Below are 25,300 nucleotides of genomic sequence, written 5' to 3'. Positions count from 1 at the left end.
TTTATCAATTTTGGTGATCTTTTCAAAGAACCAGCTTCTGGTTTCATTAATTAGTTCTATTGTTTTTTAGTTTCTATTTTATTTATTTCTGCCCTAATCTTTATTATTTCCTTCCTTGTATTGTTTTGGGGTCTGTTGATTCTTCTTTTACTAGATCCTTTCGGTGTAAGGTTAGGTTATTTATTTGAGATTTTTCTTGCTTCTTGAGGTGGGTCTGTATTGCTATAAACTTTCCTTTTAGAATGGTTTTTGCTGCATCCCAAAGAATTTGGACTGTTGTGTTTTTTTTTTCATTTGTCTCCGTGTGTTTTTTTATTTCCTTTTTGATTTATTGGTTAACCCATTCACTGCTCAGTAGCATGTTATTTAACCTCCATGTATTTGTGTTCTTTCCAGATTTTTTTCTTATGGTTGATTTCTACTTTAATAGTGTTGTGGTTGGAAAAGATGCATGGTATAACTTTATTTTTTTGAATTTTTTGAGACCTGTTTTGTGATCTAATATGTGATCTATTCTGGAGAATGTTCATGTGCTTTTGAATGTGTATTCTGCTGTTTTAGGATGGAATGTTCTGAATATATCTGATAGATCCACCTGGTCCAATGTGTCTTTCAAAGCTACTGTTTTCTTGTTGATTTTCTGTTTGGATGATCTATCCATTGATATAAGGAGGACATTAAAGTCCCATATTATTGTGTTACTATTATTTCCTTTCTGTTTGTTATTAGCTACTTTATGTATTTGGGTGCTCCCACATTGGGTGCATAAAAATTTACAGTTGTTATATCTTTTTGTTAGATTGTTCCCTTTATGATTATATAGTGTCCTTCTTTGTCTCTTGTTACAGTCTCTGTTTTAAAGTCAATTTTGTCTGATATAAGTATTGTTATTCTGGCTCTCTTTTCACCTCCATTTGCATGACAAATAATTTTCCATCCCTTCACTTTCAATCTGCATATCTGATGTCTTTAGGTTTGAAATGAGTCTCTTGTAGGCAGTGTATAGATTGTATAGATCCATTCCATCACCCTATGTCTTTTGACTGGAGTGTTTAATCCATTTACATTTAAAGTAATTATTGGCAGGTATGTATTTATTGCCATCTTGTTACTTGTTTTGTGATTGTTTTTGTAGTTCCTTTCTTCTCTTACTCTTTTCTGTCATGGTTTGTTGGCTTTCTTTAGTGGTATATTTGGATTCTTTTCTCTTTGTTTTTTGCATTTCTATTACCATTTTTTGATTTGTGGACACCATTAGATTTGTATGCTATTTCTATTTCCTTCTCCAGGTTTGGGAAGTTTTCCACCATTATTTCTTCAAATAAGTTTTCTGCTGCCTTTCTCTCTTCTTTTTCTGGGATCCGTATAGTGCACATGTCCCCTAAGTCTATTTTCATTTATTATTATTTTTTTTCTTTCTGGTTTAGCTTGATTACTTTCCATTATTCTGTCCTCCAGGTCACTGATCAGTTCTTCTGCTTCCTGTAGTCTATTTATTTCATCTAGTGCATTTTTAACTTCACTTATTGAGTTCTTCATTTCTGATTGCTTCTTTTTTTATGTTTTCTATCTCTTTGTTAAGGGTCTTACTGAGGTCCTCCACTCTTTTCTCAGGTCCATTGAGTATATTTATGACCATTACTTTAAATTCTCTATCAGACAAATGATTTATCTCCATTTTGTTTAGGTCTCTTCCTGTGATTTTGTCCTTTTCTTTCATTTGGTATATAGTCCTCTGTCTCCTCATTTTGTCTAAGTCTCTGTGTCTGTTTCTATGTATTAGGAAAGTCAGCGATGTCTCCTGCTCTTGAAAGTAGTGGTCTTATGAAGAAGAGGTCCTATAGTGCCCTGAAGTTCAATGCTCCCTGTTCACCAGAACTTGGCACTTCAGGGGTGTCTCCTATATGTCTTTTGTGCATCCTACTGTTGTGGATGAGCTGCTTTTGCCTTCAGTCCAGTCATCTGCAATGGCTGTCTTTGCCTTTTGTGGGCAGAGTTTGGTCCCTGTGTTGTTACTGGGCCAGTCTGGGCCCACCTTGGACTTAAGTTGAGTCAGACAAGTGTTTGACAGACATGCTGTAGCACCAAACTGCAGGGAGCTTCCCCTGTGTTGTCCCCTGAGAAGCTTCCATTGGTGGGTGGGGCCTGCAGTCAGATCAGATGTCTGCCCCCAGCCCACTACTGGGAGTTACAGTCTGACTGGGTGTGTGGTTATTTTCTCCTCTCCCCCAGGGCAGGAGTCTCTTTGGAGTGGTGCTGGCCCCTTTTGGGGGCTGCTTGCACATTGCCAAGCTATGGCACTGCTTTGCAAGGACTTCAGCCAAGGGTTTATTGGAGGGGACAGGTAAACAGGTGAATGAAGGGGTGGCACAGCAATGTTATCAAAGCTCATATAGGTCTGCTGTAGGAGGAGATCTGGAGCAGAGGGTTGGCTGGAGAGTGTGGGATGTGCTGTTATCAAGTTAGGTAGTGAGTGTTGGCACCACGCTGGTTCCTGCAGGTGTCTGTGTGTCAGAGCTGTGGCACAGGGGAAGGAAATGGTCCCTGACAGCTCTTTTGTTCCTGGGGAAGTCTCCCAATGATCCCTGCCCCTCTAGCACATGCTCTGAGATTAGTTAATAAAGCTTCCTCCCATATACCCCAGGCACTTTTCAAACTGCTACTTCCATGCTGTATCTCAGTGGGGTTCTTTATTGTGCTATCTTTTTAAGGGTGGGGACTCAGTTTCCTCTTGCCCTCCCAGCTCTCCCAGAGTGGAGCCAGCTGATTTTGAAAGTTCCAGGTATTAAGCACTGCTGATTGTAAGAACTCATGAAATTTGGCCCTGCTGGTCCCCAAATGTTATAGGGATTTGTATTTACCATGTGGGATCCCCGTGCCTGGGGTGCCTGGGGTGAAGGTCTGTTTTTTTCCCCTCTCTATGCCCACAGCATCCCTCCATTCTATGGACAGTCCCGTGGGTCCATCTGGCTCCTGACCTTCTCTCTGCCCTTCCGACACTCTTAGATGTGGCCTCTTCTCTACATGTAGCTGTGGAGAGTCTGTTCTGCCAGTCTTCATTTTCTGGGTTATTTACACTGATATGGGTGTTATGTAGGTATATCTGTGGGACAAGGTGAGCTTAGGGCCCTCCTACTTTGCCATCTTCACTGGACCAGTTGTTCTTCTTCTTTTGACACAGGCTCCAATCTCCGTGAGGGCCAAGGTCATTTGGGTGTGAAACTCAGTTGTATGTCTGCAGTGCCCAAGTGCTCTGCTAGTATATGATGAATAAATGGAGGAGTATAATATAACATGAGCTCCTCCCTGACCTGAGCCACTTTAAAAGATACTGTGAAAGCTTCCTTGCCATTGCCAGCCATCTCTCTGCTTCTCGACTCCTCCCATGCCAGAGCAGGGTTTTGAGGCTCTCAGTAGGCCTACCAGGCTTGCATTCTTGTGCTTGTCTTTCTCCTTCATACTTTAGCTCAGTTACTCTTGCCATGACCCTCCTGTTCCTCCGGCCTCACTCCAACTCCAGCTCTACCATTTCTCACCCTCCACGCAGACATAGTGTTATTCTGGGGAACTAGCCCAGGATGTTTCCTGGTGGTAGAGACACAGGGAGGATTATGTAAAAGAAACAGACACCAAGTTGGGAAGGATGGTAGATGGAACATCTCCCAGTAGACTCTTCTTTTCCAGGCAAACCTCACTCATGGCAGATATCCCTGTCACTGCTTGTTTTGCTCTGGACTCCCTGGTTTGTCAGTTCTTTTACTAAAATAATGCAAGAAGTGAATGCAGCATTATCAATGTGCTTGTCCACTGCAGAGCCCAAGGGAGTCACTGCAGCCTATAGTCTGGAGGTTTTGCTACTAGTGGTGTCACTTAAGACTGGAATTAGTGTCTTTTTAGCTGCCATACAGTATTGCTAGCTATGTAAGAGCTTAGGGCAATCATACATCCAGAGCCCCCCCACCTTTTTTTTATGTGAAATGTTGTAAAATCAGCACCAATACCCCAAAACACATTCTATAGTTGTATAGAAGATGTTTTTACGTTTAAAAAAATCTGATGGAGCATAATAAATACAAAGCTGCCCATAATTACACCATGCAAAGATAATCTGCTGCTAACATTTGACTGTATAGCCTTCCAGTCTGTGTTCTATGCATTTATCTCTGGCTATTTATCAGTTATGTATTTTAAACAAAGTAGGATCATACTGTTCTATCTTCACGAAAATATCTACATCAATAAATAAATTTCTACAACATCCTTTTACTAGATAATATTCTATTTTAAGGATGCCCACAGTATATTCAACCTATCATGTACCGTTACAGATCTAATTGTTTTTAATCTTTAGGTGTTACCAGGAGCATCACTGGGGCTAAATCTTTGTGCACATCTTAGGTATTTCATTGGGTGGTTTTTAGAATCACGTCAGCAAATTAGTGAGTAACTTATTTTAAGACTTTTGATACATAAACAATTGATACTTTTGAAAGTTTAATGAATATTACATTTCATCTGAATTTGGCTTAGATAATTTCAAATTTTGACTGTTTCCTGTTGCACCAATTATCACTACAGATTCAGTAAGGAATTCTTCCATGTCTTACTGATTTTTTAAAAAGTGTTAAACAAGATAAGGTCACTCATTTTGCAAATATTTGCCAAAAGTTAACACTGCATAAGGCACTGTGTTAGATATTGGGGTAAAGGGAGCAGAAATTCAAGAGTGGATAAACCTTAATCTTGGTCCTCTTTTATTAATACAGGAAGAATTGTTCCATTAATAAACAATTGTAGACATTTTATGTTAAATGTGTTCCCTTTCTTAATGTACTAAATGTAAGTTAGTCAAATTTTTATTTTTATTTATTTTTTTGCTTTTTATTTTTTATTTATTTTATTTTATTATGTTACGTTAGTCACCATACAGTACATCATTAGGTTTTTTTCCTCAGTAGTTTATTTATTTATTTATTTATTATTTTGATGATATTTCTTTTTTTTAAAATTTAATTTAATTTAATTTTTTAAATTTATTTTTAAGATTTTATTTATTCACTTGAGACACAGAGATACAGAGAGGGAGAGAGAGAGCATGAGCAGGGAGAGAGGCAGAGGGAGGAGGAGAAGCAGGCTCCCCGCTGAGCCAGGAGCCTGATGTGGGGCTCGATCCCAGGACCCTGGGATCATGACCTGAGCCGAAGGCAGATGCTTAACCATCTGAGCCACCCAGGCGCCCCTAATTTAATTTTTTAAAAAAATTTTATTTATTTATTTGTCAGAGAGAGAGAGAGCGAGTACAGGCAGGGGGGAGAGGAAGAGGGAGAAGCAGGCTCCCCACTGAGCAGGGAGCCCGATGCAGGACTCGATCCCAGGACCCCGGGATCATGACCTGAGCCGAAGGCAGCCGCTTAACTGACTGAGCCACCCAGGGGTCCCTAAATTTTATTATGTTAGTCACCATACATTACATCATTAGTTTTTGATGTAGTGTTCCATGATTCATTGTTTGCATATAATACCCAGTGCTCCATGCAATACGTGCCCTCCTTAGTACCCATCACTGGGCTAACCCATCCCCCACCCCTCTAAAACTCTCAGTTTGTTTCTTGGAGTCCATAGTCTCTCATGGTTCATCTCCCACTCTGATTTCCCCCCCTTCCTTTTTCCCTTCCTTAGTCAAATTTTAAAATACATTGTCAAAAAGGAAATAATTTTAACAAAATAATTTGGCCTGAGTATGATTTCCTTATTTTTTCCACCCTGGATTTAAAAAAAAAAAAGACTCATACTTATTTCAGTAAATTAGAAATACTTGGAAAAGTGTAAAGAAGAAAATAAATGACTCATGACCAGACCATTCAAAGACAATTACTGTTAATTGGTGTTTTCCTTTCAGGCGTTTTCTTTGTATATTTTTTACATAGCTGAGATCATACTATATATGCAATTTTCCAAGCATATAATGTAAATATTTCCCTACGTTATGAACAACTCTTTGAAAACATTACCTCTAATGGCTCCATAATAGTCTATCATGGAAATCAATTAAATATATAGAGTTTGATGATTAGTAGTGAATACTATGGAGTAAGATTGTGTGGGTTCTAGTCCTGATGCTGCCATGGGTTAGTCTGTGATCCCGGGCAAATTACTTTTCTGTGGCTCAGTTTCCTTACTTGCAAAACAGGATAATTATAATCACTATCTTTTCAAGTTTCTATAAGGCACATATGGGAATTCAAGTAAAACTTAAACTAATACCTGGCACGTAATCAACAAGCAATAAAAGTTATTATTATTACTATTACCACTAATATTATTTTCTTAATAATTCCACCTAATGCTAGATAATCTGTTTCCAATTGAGATAACATTTACTGTTATAAAATCACTGTGGAGTGTAGTTGTTCACAAACATTTTTTATAACATATTTTCTTAGAATAGAATCAAAGTCAGTGGTGTGCACACTCCTAAGGTTCTAAATATTACCAAAATTGCTTATCTACACTTACTTCCAGCATGGTGCAGTTTTGTTATTCTCAGCAGAAAGAGAGTCATGCCCAGACCGGAGTCACCTATGGGACATTTTCCCTTCTCTCATCCTCTCCCCACGCATTCTCCCTCTATCAGTTGACATGTGAGCATCGGAATTTGAAAATATCCTCTTAATTTCTTCATATACAAAACAAGGATGTCAATATCTATTTCATAGGGTTGCTGTGATAAATAAAATGATGCATATTTATACAGCTTTACACACGGTAAGCACTCATTGTTAGCTATCATAACATTATCATTACAAATAACAATCACATTTATAATTTATACTCCTACCAAGGGTGTATAAAATTATCTGTCTCATTGCCCCTCATCCTTGCTGAGCATGATCATTTTGACGTCTATTTTAAATTAATTTAAATGAATTTAAACCAGCTACATTATTAAAAATTATTTAAAAATATCTTCTAATTCAGTAAGTGAAAAGTTGTATTTTGGTGGGTTTTTTTATGAAAGATTTTACTTATTTATTTGAGAGAGAGAGGGGAGAGGAGAGAGAGCACGAGCAGAGTGGGGAGGGGCATAGGGAGAAGCAGGCTCCCCGCTGAGCAAGGAGCCAGATGTGGGACTCAATCCCGGGACCCTGGGATCATGACTGGAGCTGAAGGCAGAGGCTTGACCAACTGAGCCACCCAGATGCCCCACATCTTGGTATTTTAATTTGCTTCCTTTTGATTACTATTGGAGTTGAACTTTTGTCCAATATTTATTAGCCATTTGAATTTCTGCATGTGAGTATGTGTGGGAGGGTGTAGTGGGGAAAGAGCGAGATCAGGATCTATTTATTTTACAGGGGTCTTTGTTTTGTACTTATTTTCCTTTTTGGTGGGGGTGAGGGGGACTGTGTTACTCTTTTGCTAGTAATTATATTATCCTTAGTCTGATCCTGTCTTATTCCCACTGAACTAGTTTTATCTCCCTATGATCAGTGCATGTTTCTAAAGGTTTCCAAGCCATCTGGTTAATTGTCCATTTTAGAATTATGCCAGAGAGCATTATTAAGCTTACAAGTCTAATAAGGTCCCCGAACTCCATTCCTTTTTCCCATTAAAAAAAATCTGGAAACATTAGCCATCCTCCTATCTCTGGCACAATGTGAAATCTCCATGATTGCTCAGCATTTCCAGGTGGTGATAGAGATTGTCTGTAGCACCTTTCGTCTGGGCTTGAATGTGGACAAGGGGAGTGAATATAAAGAGCACAGATGACTCGGTGAGTCACTGAGTCTGGGACAGGGTCAGAGGGAGGCTGACACCTGGGCCCAGTGTTAGGTCTGGGTCCTGTTCCTCTGCGTGTTCTCCACGTCTCCCTCCTAACTGGGTACTTAACTTGTTTTTCCGTGCCCGAGTTCTTGCCTTGGTAACCTAATTTGTGCTTTACTGGCTCCCAGACTGACAATGTATCTAGCACTCTCCACCTTTGTAAGCATCAGAACTCCCAGCTCAGGCCTCTATGGCCGGCTTCTCTGATATTGGCCAATCTGCATGCTCAGGCTCCCATGGCCACTTTTTCCTGGGGCAGCCCCTTCAACCCCTCTTGTCATTGTCTACACAGTCCTGAAAACAACCACCCCCGTGGCTGTGTCTGGATTCCAAGTCTATCTCTGCTGCCCACAAAACTCTTGTTCTCCCTCAGAGGGATGGTATGGACTCTTCCCTGAAATTTCAGAACTCAGACCTCTTAATTCCTGGGTGCAAAATTTGTCCAGCATTTCCTTTATTTATAATAATAATAATAATACATTATTATTTATGGTGCTATAAATAACATTTACTGAACACATACTGTATGCTAGATACTGTGCCAGGCGGCTCAGAAGCACTTTGTCGTGGCATCTTCAAGGCAGGCGCATAACGTTGGTTCTATTACTGTCCCCACATCACAGACAAGGACGTTGGAGCTTAGAGAAGTCCAATAGCGAGGCTGAGGTCACCCCGGTAGTAGTAGGTGTTGGAGCTGTGAGTTGATTTCAGGTCAGCCTCGCGTCTAAGCCCAGGATCTACACTCCAAGATAATATGGCACCATCCAGATTCCCCATTTGGCCTCCTCTTCCTAATTTCATTTTGAGCCCCTTTTATAAACCCTCCTCCCCGACCACATATCTCTATAAACAAGGGTAATTCAAATGGGAGGAAGCTCTGACTATCATTTCATTCTGGTAGGGTGACCTCAGGTTTTCTCTTCCCTGATGCTGCTCGTATTCCCTGAATGACTTCCCGGGAGCCCAGGGAGGTCACTCTTCTTCAGTGCCCCCCGGGCCGCCCGCAGGACAGGGGCCCCACCAGCCAAATGTGTGTGTTTCTCTTTGGAGTCACACTCTCTCCTATTTGCTCTGGGAGTGGATGTCCTTCTGCTCACTTGTGGCTTCCTTCTTGCTCTTGCCAGCACACTGCATCACATTCCAGAGCCTTCCTCTGTTAGTGTTACATCTGCTCCGCTTATACCCACTCCAGAGAGTAAGGATCTCAATGTCTTTATCTTTGGGGCCCCCCTAACAATTAGCAACCTACAAACATGACTTCCTCAAGCCTTTTCACCTCAAGGGTGAGTTAAACCGATTGTGGCTATAATTGCTATGTACCTTGGACAGGAAAACTGCACACATCTACAGACGTGGGAAGTGGGGAAGCCACGGATAAATCTTCTGGCTTGTGTGATAAACAGTTTTTTTCCTCCCCGCTGCCCATTGCAGAGTCTGGAACCTGAGTATTCCACCCCCAGAGAACCCCAGTGGACCTGGAAAGGTGACTTTTGTATCTGGTTGTATTCCTTCACTTTCATATTCTGACTGCAGCAGCTTCTCAGTAGTGGCAGACGAAATAGTCACAGTTTCCACGATTTGCAAGTGATTCCAAACTCTAGGATATATAATAAATTGTCATTTTGCTGAGATAAGAAATTGAAAGTCTCACACTGTTAGGCTGGGTGTGGTCCCCAGTCGCTTAGCGAATGATTTGTTGTTTTCTGTATATTGTGGCAAATGCATTTTATGGGAGTAATAATACACTTCAGCAGTATTCACGGATGTGAGTATTCCAGAAGTCTCTGGATGTCCTGTACGAAAAAATAAAAATAAAAAATAAAAAGGGAGGGGGAGAGGTTTATCCTGTGTGCAAGGCCCAGGGAAAAGTGATGTCTCTCCTCCCCACCCACTGCTGATTGTTGCTGAGCGTAAGCTATTAGCAGGGGATTGACTTCACCTTCCTACAACACCCTTTCCAGTCACTGACAGAACCTCCCTAGAAGTCAGGCTTACTCTTTATACACAGTTATAAGTGATATAAGTAGTAGTATCCAGTTAGCTCATGTTTCATTCACCTGCTCCAAATACTTCTAATGCTCAGTCCTGACTGCTTCTCTTGGGCTGGATTGATACAGGGCGTGCACATTATCTTGGCAAAAATGGAAATCTTTGGTTAGCATTTGGATATATTCAGAGAACTGAGGAAATATTTTCATTTTCCATCCAGGGGTTTAATGTTGTGTAGACACTGAATGAGTGTAAACTAGTTGTATTGAGTATGACATTCACTTAGCAGGCTAGAAGGTTTAGTTTCTCACACACCTGGTACTGGCCACCATCATGTCCTGGTGCTGCCCTAACTCCCCAGTGACAGCAAGACCTGGGAGGTTTGGTGGAGATAGACTATCACTTGCAGAAAAAGAGCCCATTATCTTGGAAGCCACTCCCGGAGTCATTGCCGAAAGCAATTTCTCAGGGCTTATGCTCAAACCTTAGAAGGTTCCTCCTGCCACTATGATTGAAGGGGCAAGGGATGGAGCCAAGCCGTCTTGGTCGGCAAATAGCATCAGTCATGATGAGCCCCTAATCCTGATGAGGCTCCCGATAAGGCTCTGGAATGATGACTGATGAGGCCACATACAGCAGTTAACTCTGTCATTTGTAATCATTACTTTTTGGCCATTCAGTAACCATCCTGTGAAATTATTTTCTGAGTTTCCCAGAATAGAGAAAGGAACTGAGTTTACCTCCTATTTTTTTTTTTTTTAAGCATCTCACCAGTTATAAATGCTTGAACAGAACTTTCTATGGCCCCATCAGATCCAACTTCAAGATCCTTATTCACTTGAATCACCTGCTTTGTGTGGTGATGACAGAGTGTTGGATGCACCTGTTCTTTTCCTGACTGCAGAGTAAGCCCCAGGATTCCTCTGTGGCTAACAGCTCTGTTGCTGCTCTGAAATGTCCCGGGGACAAGGTGCAGAGTGATGGCATTCTCTGTTGCTTCTCACAACATGACTTCTGGCCACATCTCTCGGCCCGGAGCTTCCTTCCCCAGCAGTGCCTTGGTCATGCATGTGCTGCCAATAGCCAGCAGCTGTGCAGAGATACCAAACTGTCGAGCCCCCAGCATTCAGGGATGCTGAGTCAGAGGAGGAGAGGCTGAAGCCCTTGGACCACTTGCCTCTAACTGCTGGTGCCTCTTCTGTGTGCCCCAGTGAGCCATATAAATATCATTTTCTCTGTGTGTCATGATGTGTAAAAAGGTTAGGAAGCATTTCATTTTCATTTTCCTCCTCTGTAAGTTGGCATTATTTTTTCATTATCTTACAAGACCATTGTGAGGATCACAGGCTTGAATGCCAGCGAAGGGGCTTTTAAGAGCTGCCATACATTTGTTGAGTGCCACTGGCCACAGAGAGATAGGACCCCATCTCCAGTTTGCCGTCACTGGCTGTCCCTTTGAGATTGGGATAGAAGTCCACTTTTTTTTTTTTTTTAATTCCACATAGTTTTAAATCTTTCCCAAGCCATGAAATCAATGTACCATGTCTATTACTTAGGTTCGAGCACGGACATCACACGTTTTCTATTGTCTGTGGTTCTTGTGACTTCTTGAAGGCGTCTGCCAGAGCAGAAGTGCCTCGCCCCTCTGCCCAGTGATGCTGAGGGTGCACAGCAGTGCACCTGCCTCCCCTTGTCTCTCCGCATTCACCTTGCAGCTGCTCCCAGCTCTGCCCAGGGCAAGCCCTCGCCTTCCTGCTGACTCCGTCCAAGCCAGTGTTGCCTTTGGCTGTAGGCCCATGCTCTGGGCTGAGAGCCTCTTGAATTTCCATGGTTCTAGCATTTGTCCTTCAAGGTGTTAGCCCCCTGGGGTTGCCCCCCGCCCCAGGTGGTTCCAGAGAATGACCTCTCAGCCCTGCAAACCGAGATCTCATGGGTGGAGAGAAAAATCTCTCCTGCCCTTCTCAACAGACCTTAAGCCAAAGGCTCAAAGTGTGAAAACCCAGTGCGTGAAAACCGAGTCCCAGAATAACGTACCATAAAGTGTCAACACAGGTTTCTGGGTGCTGAGGGTAGGAGCCAGGCTTCTTTTCTTCCTTAGAACTTCCTGACTTTTTCGGATTTTCTGTAGTGAAACTGAAAGTGTATTTTAAAATATATTTCTAATAGATGCACTCAAGATGTGCTTCATGAAGGCAAATAGCAGCTCCGACATTCCTTCACACTTGCTGGCTCCCACTTCCTGCCTGTGCTTTCCCAGCCAGGAAGTTCGGAGGGGGCGGGAGCCGGGAGGGAGAGAGGGTGGAGGCAGCCGCGTGGGCCATTGAATTTCCTCTTTTCTGACATTTCTCTGGCAGCTAATTCCAGGGTGCTCATCTGTATGGTGGCGGCATGACTTTCATGTTTTCCCCAAGGTGTTTTATGGCCTTTTTACAGTGGTACTTTGAATAACTTTCTCTCGGTAACTTCCAAATGGTGAAAAATATCAGATGATTTCCCTTCTCCCTCTGCACCCTTTCTTCTCTTTGTTTCTGCTCACTCCTCATTGTTAGTCTCTTCACCGGCTCTTCCCTCTCCTTCCTCCCTCCCCTTTTCCCTTTCTTCCTGCTGCCCCCGCTTCTCTCTTCACCTAATATTTCAAGCAAAATAAAATGTGGTGGTGAGAAAGAAAGACTTTGGTTGTGTTGGCCTGGGCCCTGGTGGGGGGAGGGAGGGGGGGAAGCAAACACAGGTTTATCACCAGGAGCTAGAGGGCTGCGACAGTGTTCCAGGGGCAGGGTCATCCTTTTGCTTTTCCAGAAAAAGGTCAACCAGGAAGGTCACCTGGAACTGCCACAGAACGACTCTTCCCCACTGGCAGGACTACTCTGTCCTCTTGGTGATCCTTCTGCTTTTGCTCTGAAGCTCAGCCTATTGGCTAAGCTTCCTGTAGGGATAAGGCCTGGAATCCAAATACCAGGGCCCAGCCCTTCCCTTTGGTATATGGCACTGTGCTTAGATTCTGTGGGTCTAATCCCCTAGGGTTTCCTCCTCAGCACGTCCTCCATCAGACTGCCACAGCTCTGATAAATTTCACCCTATGCGTCCTTCCCCTGGTCCAGCCAAAGCCCCATCTATGGGAAAGGCATCAGGCCTGATGGTGGTCTCCATGGAGAGCTGGCTGAGCTTCAGGTCATGGAGAACCAGCTGCCTGGACTGAAAGCATATGTTTCTAAGTGATCTTCCTGGTTGACCTGAAGGAAGCCTTGCCCTCAGTTAGGAAAATGCTGCAGATATCTGTGATCTCATCAATCCCTCTTCTGTGTGTAACTCAATGTCCCTGTTCTCCAGGACAATTAACATCATCTCCAAGAGGTTCTGAATTAGACTGTGGCATTGCTGGTTGGTCCTTATGGCAGGGTTCCTCAGTAACTAACCTCTTGTGGCAAATAAGGAGCAGATACTCTGGACTGAGACAGACTTGGGCTCGAACAGATCCCTTCCCATTCTGGCCTCCCTCCCCGTCCCACTCCCTCTAACTGGCTAACTCTGCTCATCCACTTTAGGTCCCCAGCTCAAGCATCGATTTCTTAGGCAATCCTTCCCTTCCTTAAGGCTGAAATCTAGCCTCTCTTTTACACATTCTCATAGGGCCATGTATCTCTCCTTCACAACACATGTCAATGTTGAGACATTACAAGGATTTGTGAGGTGGTTGGACTGCTGTCTGCTGCCCCACCACACTCTAAGCTCCTCAGCCTATAAGCTCTAAGAGGGTAACATCTAATTCTGCTCACTAATGCATCCTATCTGCCAAGGGCAGAGTTTGGCACATAGGAGATGCTCAATAAATATTCATTGAATGAATTAATCTTAGTTCCGTTCTTTTTCACTCCAGGACCTTGGGCAAGTTACTTAATTTCTGTGAGCATCAGGTCCCTCATTGTAAATGAGGATAATAATCCCCCATTCAGAAAATTGTAGGATTTATATGGGACAATGGTTGTAGAGCACCCAGTATGGGGCTGGCATGCATAATCGGTATATACACGAAGTATTGGTTTTTTCCTTAGTTTCTTTTTCATCCCAGAGTACTGTACAGAACAGTAGTTTAAAGGTTTAAAGAGCAAAAGTATTTGTCCCCCTATTTCTTTCCCCTCCTTCTTTCGTTATTACCTTCTCCTGTGGTTGGGTGAGACACAGAATGAAGGGTCTAAAGATCAGATTCTTGATTTTTCACTAGTGAGATGACCCTGGGTAAACCGTTGGCCTTTCCTGTGTTTCAGCTTCCTCATGTATGTGATGGGAAGACATAGACAAATGGTCTTTAGAGCGCTTCCCGACTCTCACCCTGGGTGTCTGCACAGGGGTCAAGGGTAACACTGACCATGATTGTTCTCAGTGTGAGATGAATGGAAACCAAAAAGAAGTACAGCATCAGAACAGGGAGAAGCAAATTAGGCTATTGGCCTATCTGTTTTAATATAAGCTGAGTTTATTTTAGTAGTACAGGTGAAATATGTTTTAAAATGTGTCATCATGACAATGTCCCTTGGTAACAGCCCAAGGATTTCTAGTGTGTCTTTCTTCAAAAGAGCCTGAGGGCTTTGTATATACTGTCTCATTAATTCTCAGAGCGTCCCTAAAGTTGGATGGAAAAGCATGATGACTTCTGTTTTATATGCAGAGAAACAAAGCTTCAAAAAGGTTAAGTAGCTTACCCAAGGTCACACAGTAACATCACTGCTCCCAGAAACCTGGGTCTCTATTTAGCACACCAGCTTGTTCAGGCGTTCTGCTTCCATTCTCTGGAAATGGGTCCAGCCATGGGTGAGAGGTCTTTGTTCTGAGAAAAGGTATTTGAAGTGCAGTTTCCTGGAGGATAGACTCTTTCCTGAAATGAGAGGGTGACAAGTAGATAAAGAGATTGAAAAGACTGGAAATTAGTAGAAACTGTTCTGCCCCTCTCCTTCCCCCATCCCAAGCATTCTCTCCCTGGACCAACCAAGGCCCATCTCAAGGGCCAAGCATCAGACCTGGTCGTGGTTGCCATGGAAACAGTGCAGGTGCAGCTTGAGGCCCTGGAGAGCCGGCTGCCCTGACTGAAGGTGTGTGTTTCTAGGTCACATTCCTGGTTGACCTGAAGGGAATCTGTCATCCTCAGGAGAATGCTGCAGGCATCTGCGATCTGATCAATCTTTCCGCTGTGTTTAACTTGATGTCGCTGTTCTCCAGGGCAGTCAACATCCATCTGCAGGAGTCTGTGTTGGAGAATGGCATTTCTGGTTAGTCCATATATCAGGGGTCCTCAGTCCTATGTTCTAACCTGATACTAGCTATGTGACCTTGCACAGGGAAGTTGTTTTCTGAGCCTGAATCTTCTCATCGGTAAAAAGGGGTAACTAACAGGACTGTTTTCAGGATGATGAGATGATTGACTCCAAAAGGCATCAGTGAGTCAAAAATCATGGTGATTGTGTAAGTAGTTAATATCCACTCTCCTGGGGGTGCCTACTTGGCTCAGTCGGTTAAGCGTCTGACTCTTGATTTCAGCTCAGGTCATGATCTCAGGGTTGTGAGATCGAGCCCTGCGTTGGGCTCCACGCTCGGTGGAGTCTGTTTTTCTCCCTCTCCCTCTGCTCCTCCCTTCACACTTTCTCTCTCTCTCAAATAAATAAATATAATTTTTTAAATTAAAAAAAAAATCCTCTCTCTTGTGCTGAATCTCACTTCTTCTTGTGAAAGGGGGCCAGGCCCTCTCCAGAGGTTACCCAGGAAACTGTCCCTTCCCAGCTTGAAACATCAGGTCAAGAGAAGAGCCAATTTGTCCTGGATAGTTTGTAGCTTCTTGTTCAACCCACCCAGGGACTACTGGGCCCACTGGTTGGTCTTCGTCCCTATGGGCACCCCCCTCATTCCACAAGGTCTCTCATTGATGGACTTGGTTTTCCAGGCTGCCTGGTCTTTGTGTCACTTGCAGTACATTAATTATTTAGTGCCTGGTAAAGCCCTCTGAGATCACAAGATGAAAGGCCTGGTGGCAGTTCAGTCTTCCTTTTGATTATTATTCTACTCAATGTATTTTGGGGGGAAGAAAATAGGCTTGAGATCATAGTGCAGCAAATTTCATAAAGAGTAGAATATGAGCAAGCCATGGAAATGGGCCTGGAACAGATAATCGTGTTGCCCTGTCAGGCTGGGGTGTGTGTGTGTGTGTGCATGCGCACGTGCTCGTGAACATGCGTGAGTGAAGAATCAGGCTACCTGGAGAATGATACCCCTCTCTGCTGCCCTTGTGGAATAGTATAAATGCCAATTGGTCTTCCTCTGTTGCTGAAAGCCAGTGAGTCCACCCTGGATAGACAGGTGGGACAAGTGACCAACTATCCTTGGAACAGGGATTGTAGGACAAGAGAAGGCACTACAGGGCTCACAGGCCAGTCATGAACACTTGCTTGGGACACTGAGGTCATCTCTAGATAGGTCAAAATGTAGCAGCTTAGAACACAAATTCTGAAGGGGCAGCATCAGATGTCACAGTGCCTTCATTATTTGGCTTTGGCTGTGAATTAGGGTGGCACATAAACATGGTATCCCAACTGATTGGTAGCTACCTGGGGACTATGCCCCTGATTTGACCCTGATCTTGACCCTAGGAAGAATGTCCTACATGAGACCGAACAATAGCCCCTATGAGAAGGTTTCCCTAATTTCTTCTAAATCTGTGAGCTTGAGATCTGTGAGTGAAATTAACATATTATCCTCTGTTGTCATGAACAACCAAGGTAATTTGAGCAACATTTGATAAAGGATCTAAATGCCACTATCCTGAATGGCAGTAAGTCTTGGTGGTCAATGAGGCAGGAGGGACCAGTTGAGTTTTTTTTTTTTTTAAAGATTTTATTTCTTTGAGAGAGAGAGAGCATGCCTGAGCCGGGGGGAGGGGTAGAGGAGAGGGAGAAGCAGACTCCCCACTGAGCAGGGAGCCTGACGTGGGGCTCGATCCCAGGACCTCGAGATCATGACCTGAGCTGAAGGCAGATGCCTAACCAACTGAGCCACCCAGGTGCCCTCAGCTGAGTTTTGTGTTGGTCCATTCTGAATCCCAGCTCAACTGCTTTGATGGGGCTCAAGCTCAGGGAAGATGGGGAACCTCAGAGAGGGAGGGATTTGGTTTCGACCTTTAAGGAAGGGCAGGGTTTAGGAAAGAAGTGGTTAAGGCAGGATGTTCTAGACAGAGATCAGTTTAGGCAAAAGCTTGAAGACATGTGTCTTAGAGACCACAGAATGTGAAAGGATTGAGTGGGAAATACAGCCGAGAAAGTACATAGTAGCAGAAGCATGAAGGCTTCAACTTTACACATTTTAGCCATTTTTGCAGAAACCCCTTTGTGATGCCTTTTTGGTGTGGGTCTTGTGTACCCTGCAGGTAATCCATCTCCTCAAGGGCAGGGACCAGCCTCATAATTTCCTTTATATTCCCTCAATATTCCTTAATGCCTGCTTTTCCCAACTGATAAAAGTGGTTCACCGCTGAATGAACTCAGCAGTTATACCCGAATCCTTTTGGGTTTGGGGAGAGACAAAACACATGTGTTGAAACTATGGCTTTCAATAGTACAAGAGACTATTATGGGAGATAATTTTTGCTTCAGGATCTGAGCTGCGAAGAAAGAGCGCAAAGCTTCCTGGCGGAGTGGGGTGGAGCTTGGAGAAAGACAAGGTGGAATGGGGGCGGTTGAGTTCCATTCGCATTCCACCCCTGACACTAAGAGCCCCTCTCTGAATGAGCCAGCTGGAAGGAAACGTGAAAGCAAACCATGGCGAATCAGCTATGTGTGAACTGGAGAGGACCTTCGTGAACAGCTGATTCAACCCCCTCATTCTCCAGCCTAGCGAAGGTGTGGGGGGTCTGCGTGTTTAGGACAAAGGACACATCTGTACATCTCTCTCTGTCTTTTCTCTGAAAATCACGTCTCTGTCGTTCAGACTAGATGAACTGCCTATTACAACTCCACCATCACCGCTGACTCCAGTAGACATACAAATTCACTGGGAGGGTTTTTTTGGCTGAGCAGGTGTGGGCTCAGCCCGGTGAATATGGAATCCGCTCCCTTGGGCGGCCTGCCGTGTGTGCCCAGCCTTGCTGTGTCTGCTCACTACCACCATTCAACGTTAGGACCACTATTTATTTGACCACATTAAGCTTTGCTTTGTGTGACACAAAATCATTGTAAAAGAATGCATTATTAAGTGTGTTTTCAAATAAGGGAAGAACACTGGCAGCATGTCACTGATTGTTTTAGTGTCGGAAGGAAAATAAATAAGTAAAACGTGTATGAGGCAAGGCAGGAACGGTTCCAAGGAGTATTTAGAATAGAAGCATTTTTACATTTTATTGATGTAGGTTTGTAAAACATGCTTGCTAGTGAACCCAGGGCATTTATATAAATAACCATCACACACAAATAGCTCTTTATTATTTATACTGAGGTGAGTATGATGTATTTAGTATATTATATACATTGGCTTAGGAATAAATAGACACACAGCGAGACATGTAAAATAAAGACTGGAAATAAAGATATTGGCAGTTGACTGGATCTGGGGTAGTAGAGTTTGTGGACAGTTGGTAGAGTTAATAATTAACTGGTGAATAATACAGAAACAGCTCTTTGGGAGCACTTTTAATTTCTGGACATTGTATCTGAGATCCCCGGACATAGAAAAGGAACCAAGACGCCCATTCATTTTGGATTCTGAAGCAGAGAGAGAGGCACAAAACTTCAAGAGTGGCATAAATTATATTTAAAGAGTAGATCATGCCCACGTTAGCTCATCTGGCCCTTACAAAACCCTGAGGGTTGGTAGAACATGCATTATTCTTGGTCTTATCATTTTGGGGACATGGAGGTGCCACAGAGTATGTGATTAGCATGAAGTCCAGCAGCTAGTGAGCGCCAGAGTTAATACTTTTCTCGAGGGCTCTGGTTTCATGCATTTGACAAATATTCACTAAGCACTTAGTATGTGCCAGGCATGGGGCTGTATCCGTGACTGGTGCAGGAGACACACAATAAACAAGTGGACATAACTATAAGAAATCCTAACTGCAGATCAAGGGGATAGTGAGTGGTTTACAGGGACTGCTATTTCTGGCAGGTTGATCAGGAAGATCTTTCTGAGGAGGTGACCTTTGGGCAGAGACCTGGGTGGAGAGAGGGAATGGCGATGTGCCTCTGGGAAGGAGGAGCTTTCCAGGCTGAGAGAACCACCCATGCAAAGGCCCTGAGGTGGGGGTTTGCTGGGTGAGTTTGAGGTTGGCAAGGAGGCCTGTAAGACTGGGGCTTCCCAGGCAAGGGGAAACATGGCTGGAAATGAGGTCAGAGAGGGAACCAGGGGCCAGATCATGTGGGGCCATCAAGGGCTAGGCCACGGCATAGGCCATGTGAAAGCCATTTCAGGTGTGAAGGGACCATCTGAGTGCTCTGTGGAAAACACCCTGAGAGTGGATAATCGTAGAAGCAGGAGGCTGGTTGGGAGTTTGTACAGCAGTCATCAGGATGAAAGGAGGTGGGAGAGAAATGGAAGGGGTAAAATTCAGGGAGAGCCAGCAAGATCTGTTGATGAATTGATGTGAGGGTGGGAAAAGAAAGAAGTCAAGGATTCCACCTGGTTTTGCTCTAAGTAACTGGAAGAGGATTGTCATCACTTTCTGCAATGGGAACACCTGAGCTTAAGTGGAGGACAAGAGTTTAGTTTTGCACGTGTTAAGTTTGAGATACTTATCAGGCAATAAAATGGAGATTTCAGCCTGGCAGTTGGATATATACGTTGCTGTTTAGGGAAGTTGGGCCAGAAGCTATAAATTTAGTAGTGTTAGTATATAGGTTGTATTTAAAGGTATGAAACTGGATGAGATCACTTTGGGAGTGAGTTTAGATGGAGAAGAGAAAAGGCCCAAGCTCCCCAGCTTTCAACAACTGTCAAATAATAAAACAATGATACCCCCATCCCCTGACCACCAGTGTTAAAAAAAAAAAAAATGCTGAGCATATTTACTTGTCATGCAAGGAGAAATTCACTGAGGAGTTCTATAAGGAAGAAAAGTCACAGTTTTTAAAGCTTTAGGAACAGGGTTCTGTGGTGGTCATGCAAGTCAGAATTAGAAATCAGCACTTTGGATAGGAGAGAATGAGTTTATAAGTATGCAAGTGCTTGGCTAAAACAAATTCTTTGTTCATTGGCCAAGAGCCTCCAGTGAGGTCCAGGAACGGTCTAGTGTCCTGGGGTCACTTGAAATTCATGGTCATTGATCACTGTCAGCTGGGTAAAACCACTGTGATGAAATTCTATATTCAGCATGAAATCTCCTGGACAGTGCTGCTGGAAAGTTGGGAGTGGTTGTGGGGCTTTTGGGGGGGGCTTTTGGGGGGGTGGCTTTGTTTCTTTGGTTTTGGTGGGGGTTTTTTTTTTGTTTTGGTTTGGTTTTGGTTTTTTGTTTGTTTTTTTTTTGTTTGTTTTCAGCCTAGAAAATGGAGAGGATCTGGCAAAAGACAGTAGAGAGGACCTGCCAGTGGAGTAGGAGGTGAGGACTGTGGCAGCCAAGAACCATGAGGTCACCAGGATGTGAGAAATCCAAGAAACAGGGAGAGGTCAGCGGGCTCATGTGCTGCTGAGAGGCATAGTAGGAGAAGGACCAAGACTGTCCATTGTCTCAGCAGCTTGGCCTGGGGTAGTGAAGACAATCTTGATTTTCTTAAGTTAAAGAGAAAAGGGGAAGGAGAAAGCGGAGACCAGAGCATGGACACATCTTTTAAGAGACTGAGCTGTAGAGGAGAACAGAACAGCGGGACAGTGGCTGAAGAAGAGTGTGGAGGTCAGGAAAGTTTTTTCTTTAAAGATGCCATATGTTGGCTACAGATGAAATTGCCTTGGTATAGGGGGAAATTGTGGAAGACAGGAGAAGGGGGACTATTGCAGCGGCAGGTTCCCGGAGGAGACAAGATGAGCGCCTGAGTGGGGGAAGGCTGTCACTGCCTCAGAGTGTAGACACTCTGTCCATTGTCACAGGAGGAAGTGGTGTATACAGGAACTGATACCAGAGTTGGTAGATGTGCTTCTCTTCTCTCAGTGGAATGAGAAACAAGGCAACTGGCTGAGAATGTGGCCAGAACGTGGGAATTAGAGGCCTGAGGGGTAAGTGGTGCTGGAGAGGGGGAGGGCGCACTGATCTTGTCAGTGAATGCAGGAGGACTCCTGGGGAGAACTGAGGGTCCTTTTGAGATGTGTTGTCAGGGATTCGAAGCCAGACTTGTCAGCATCATGGTGTGTGCCTCCTCTCCTGGGCTCCCTTCCTCACCCACCACCACACTCAGCTGCTCACGACACTCGGGAAGGAGGAAGGAGGCAGAGGGGTTGTGTTTGTCTGTAAGGGAGTTACTACAGTGATGGACCCAGCATCTGGGGTGGACAGAGGAGCCTCGAGAGGTTGGGGGTTCCACTCTGCCTGGACACCCTGAGGTGCCTAGAAAGGGTTCAGGATACCACCAGAAAAAGACAGTCTTACCTGTAGCCAACCAATAATGCCCTCAGTCCAGAGTGCATTTCTGTGCTTTTTGCTCCTCCGGTGGTCTCGGCCATCACGGGCCAGCCTCATTTGGGCACCTGGAAGGTTCCTTCTCCTGCTTTCCCCCTCTCCTTTCCTTCCCACCCCTCTTTCCAGGGTCCAGGATGCACTCTTCTAGAGCTAGCGGGTCTTATTTCACCCCTTCACCCCATACATATGTGCTGATGAGGCCCATTTCACTCTGGATCCTCACGTGTTCAGAAGGAAGCCCCCCAAAACCAAGCCATTCTCTTGCTTCAATGGATTGCATCTCATGGCACCTCTACTTCTCTGTGCTGGAAGCCCCCCTCGCCACTGAGGGTGAGGACGGGGCCAAGAGAGGGCATAATAGCCTCTTCCCTGCACTTGTTAGATGGAGAAGTACTTTCTTCTTTATATTTTAAATTTATGCATATTCTGTGAACTTTGGCTAGAACTCATATCTATCTCATCCTTCAGATTTTGGCAAAAACAACTTCATCTATGTGGGCTGTAGTTTTCTTGGTCTTTACTTTTTCGAGTGAGGAGGCCCATCCTTTTGGTTGCCCCCACATGCAGCAAATTACTACCTGTCTCCCTCTGGGAACCATGTAAGCCCAGCCTCCTGGCAAGAATTCTAGGAGTTCCTGTAAGGGCAGAATCCATATTTCTGCATTTTCTCCACTATTCCTCTTTGAAGATGCCCAACAATTTATTGGCATTTTGGGACAGAAAATGCTTTAAGCTTATTTTAGGGATGACCCACAGTGACGCCGTGGCTCCTTGCTGGGCCATGACTCAGCCCTCAGAGCCCTTTCTTTTGAATGATTTCAGGTATTTTTTATCCCTCAATATATAACCTGGCCCTTATCCATATTAGAAGTCATCTGCCATTCTGTGCCCACGCACAGATTCATAAATGCTTCCTGAAGTCAAGTGCCATCCATTTGGTGCTTCTCATTTAGGAAGAAGTTACTACCATTCCCAAACCGTGTGGTGAAGAAACATGAGCTCACTTGGAAGCAGGGAAATATTGCCTAGGCTTGATCTTCCTCCTGCTTCAAAACTACGTAAAATTTGAGCTATGTTGATGACTCAGACCTAGAAAGGCAGATTGTTATCTGCATGGAGGTCATTGCAGGGGTTTGGCTGTCCTGAGCTCAGAGAGCCCTCACACTGTTGCCCTGTTCTGGAGCATGCTCAGTGGTGACCCCTGGCCTTAGCCATGCCCCCGTGAGGGCCCGAAGCCCAGTAGAGAGCTGCAGGACCCCTGCACTGGTTTGTGGGGGTCCAGAAGGGTGCAGGGAGGAGCGTGGGCTGTAGCATCAGGCTAACCTGGCCTGTTGACTCTGGTCTCCCACCCACTGGCCATGTGGCCACATTCTAGGAGTCTAACTTCCCTCAGCCTCAATTTCCCTGGCTGCAAAATGAGGACCAATAATGGTACCATTCACAAGGTTGTTATGGGAAGTGAATATAGTCACTCGTTTAAAGTGTTTAGCATAGTGCCTGGTCCATATGTGTTCAATTCATATTATTACTTTTTTACAGTCTAATAAACCCAAGTCCTACCCCCAAGTAGACCTGTGTGGTTTTGGGCCTGATGTCTCTCAGCCCCATTGCCCATCTGTAATACAGAGCTGACATGAGGGTGACATGAGATGGCTTCTCTCTGAAACTTATTAGCAGAGCTCTTGACCCCTTTCAGCCCATGTCCCCTGAGCCATATGTAGAAAATGTTACCAGAAAGATGGATCTGGGCACCAACCAATTCAAGTTTGATTTCTTTGGATCAGATGGAGGAGAAAAGTCAAAAACCCCTTCTAGTAGGTACTCAGGAGCCAGCACTTCCAACTCAAATCTTTGAAAGGCAGAGATAAGGAAGGTGACCGTAGAATACCTATCCTGTTCTAGCAGCAGGGGTTGCGTGATCCCAAGTAAGGCACCAGCAGACAAAATAGTGGAGGGTCCTAGAGACACAAGGCTGCCATGGTCACCCAGCACAGTTATTTCCCCAAAGCATGTGAAGAGGGATTGAGACTAATGAGAGGTCAGAGGCAGGAGAATAGGGCTGCTGGGGGAGGGGATCTGGAAGAAACTACAAAGCAGACAGGCAGGAAAAAGGCTTCTACTGCTGCTTCCTGTTCTTTCTCTTCTTCCTACTCATTCTTTTCACTGAGGTGGCTTAAGAGTTATGTTTGAGTAGTAAACCAGCCCGCCCATGGTGGAGCGTGGCCTTTTAATACTAGGCAGACCGGGGTTCAGCTCCTGATTCCATCATTTGCTCTTCTGAGCCTCAGTTGTTGCATCTGTAAAATGGGGTAGTAATGCTTATCTCAGAGAGTCACTGTGAGTATCATGTGGGATTATGTGGGTTAAGAGCCCAGCATAAGTGCCTGGCCCATGGAAGCTGCAGAAGAAATGCTAGTCCCCTTCCTTCCCTTTTCCCCACACTCAGTATTGCTACCCATCTGTCTACGAAACAGGGCTGATTCTCAACTTTAACAGAAAAGCTGTTCCTTCTTTAACAGGAGAAGCTTTCCCTGCCCCATAAAACATTAGCAAACAGTGAGTGAGTTGGGGATTTTCTGGGAAGAACTGCATAAGAGCATGTAACCTGTGTTCATTTGATTTGTAGATATATTGTAATTACTTTTCAACACACCAAACCCACTTGAGGTACTGTTAAGGAAAGGAATAATGCTACTTTTGCTCCTTTGCTCTCAACCCTTCTTTCTGTCATGCAAATCAGAGCGTTAATCCTTTGTGGCTCCCTGGACTGCTGGCTGCGGGAAATCCCATCACCTAGCTGTTTTTGTCCCTGAAAATCACATAATTGTCAAAATCTCATAATTTCTGAGTGCAATTTCAGCCCTCTCATTGATAAGGCAATAATAACCCAAGCAAACAACCTTAGAGGAAGCAACAAGTCTGAACATAAAGTGGAGTGGAGGCATTAACTGGATGAGATGAATTGGAGTTCTCTATAAAGTTGTACAAATTCTTATAGGCAGAATAGACTTTGAATAGAGCTATTAGACCAAGCCATTAAGTAGCCTGGCTTCTAGTTCGTCACCCAGAAATGTTTGGCAGGGGCGTTGGTCATAAGATTCAGACTTCTTAGATTTGGCGGCCTTGGTAGAAAGTGTGCACTGAGGTGCTGAGATCAATTCAATCTACTGGTAGCTCAGTCCTCCCCCCCCCCACCCCCGATTGTCCAGTGGATGATGTGAAAACCCCTTACACACTTTCCTCTATAAGCCATATGAGTGACAGCTAGAAGACACTCCTCAAGCACATGGGTCAGTGTTCTGTTTTTTTGTCCAGGTCACAGCTCCTTGGAGTCACCAACAAGCCTGCCTTCTCCTCCTCCTGATCCTTTTGCATGGAATCTGACGTGGATAATGAAAGATTCCTTCCCTTTCCTGTCTCATCGAAGTCGATATGGTAAGTGTATCTTTCATAGTTATTGGTGATGTACAATCACCATCTCATAATTAAGGGGGTTGTGAGTTTTGGTGTCCTCTGTCTTCCATTGGTCTTCCCTGGTTCCAGCCAGGCCTGGCCTCTCCAGACCCACAGTTGCTTTCTTTATCATAGAGGAAGCTGACAGCTTTGTTGCTGCTATATCCCAACCCCCAGCCTTTATGGTGTATAGTGTTCCTGACACCCCTGACCAATCATTACATGCCATACTTATTTGTGTTTTGACTGTGGTTTCTAGATATAGGGTTCTAACTCATGCGTGTTTCTAATGACGGTAATCTCTTGAGAAAGGATTGTTGTTCTGAAGGTCACAGGTCTTCCAGTGACTCCCTTACATTTGGGTAGCTCTTTAAGGGTACTTGGACATGTTCTTAGAGATTAGTTCAGCTCATGTGCTTCTGCAATCACCTCAGAAGTAAGGGGGCCAGGTCTCATTCC

At 44.3% G+C, this 25,300-nt stretch overlaps 1 protein-coding gene across 1 annotated transcript in view; it reads left to right on the top strand.

Annotated features, from left to right (window-relative positions):
• ALK (ALK receptor tyrosine kinase) overlaps positions 1-25,300 on the top strand; it is a 688,728-nt gene that overhangs the window by 175,358 nt on the left and 488,070 nt on the right. The window contains exon 2 of the mRNA XM_064572054.1: positions 24,704-24,823. Within this exon, the coding sequence (XP_064428124.1) occupies positions 24,704-24,823 (120 nt within the window). The remainder of the gene's footprint in view (positions 1-24,703; positions 24,824-25,300) is intronic.

Source organism: Mirounga angustirostris, unplaced genomic scaffold (genome assembly GCF_029215605.1).
Source record: "Mirounga angustirostris isolate CCGP_5_RB_7025 unplaced genomic scaffold, mMirAng1.0.hap1 SCAF_10, whole genome shotgun sequence".
NCBI classification, from domain to species: domain Eukaryota; kingdom Metazoa; phylum Chordata; class Mammalia; order Carnivora; family Phocidae; genus Mirounga; species Mirounga angustirostris.
This window is presented reverse-complemented; position numbering and strand designations above follow the sequence as displayed.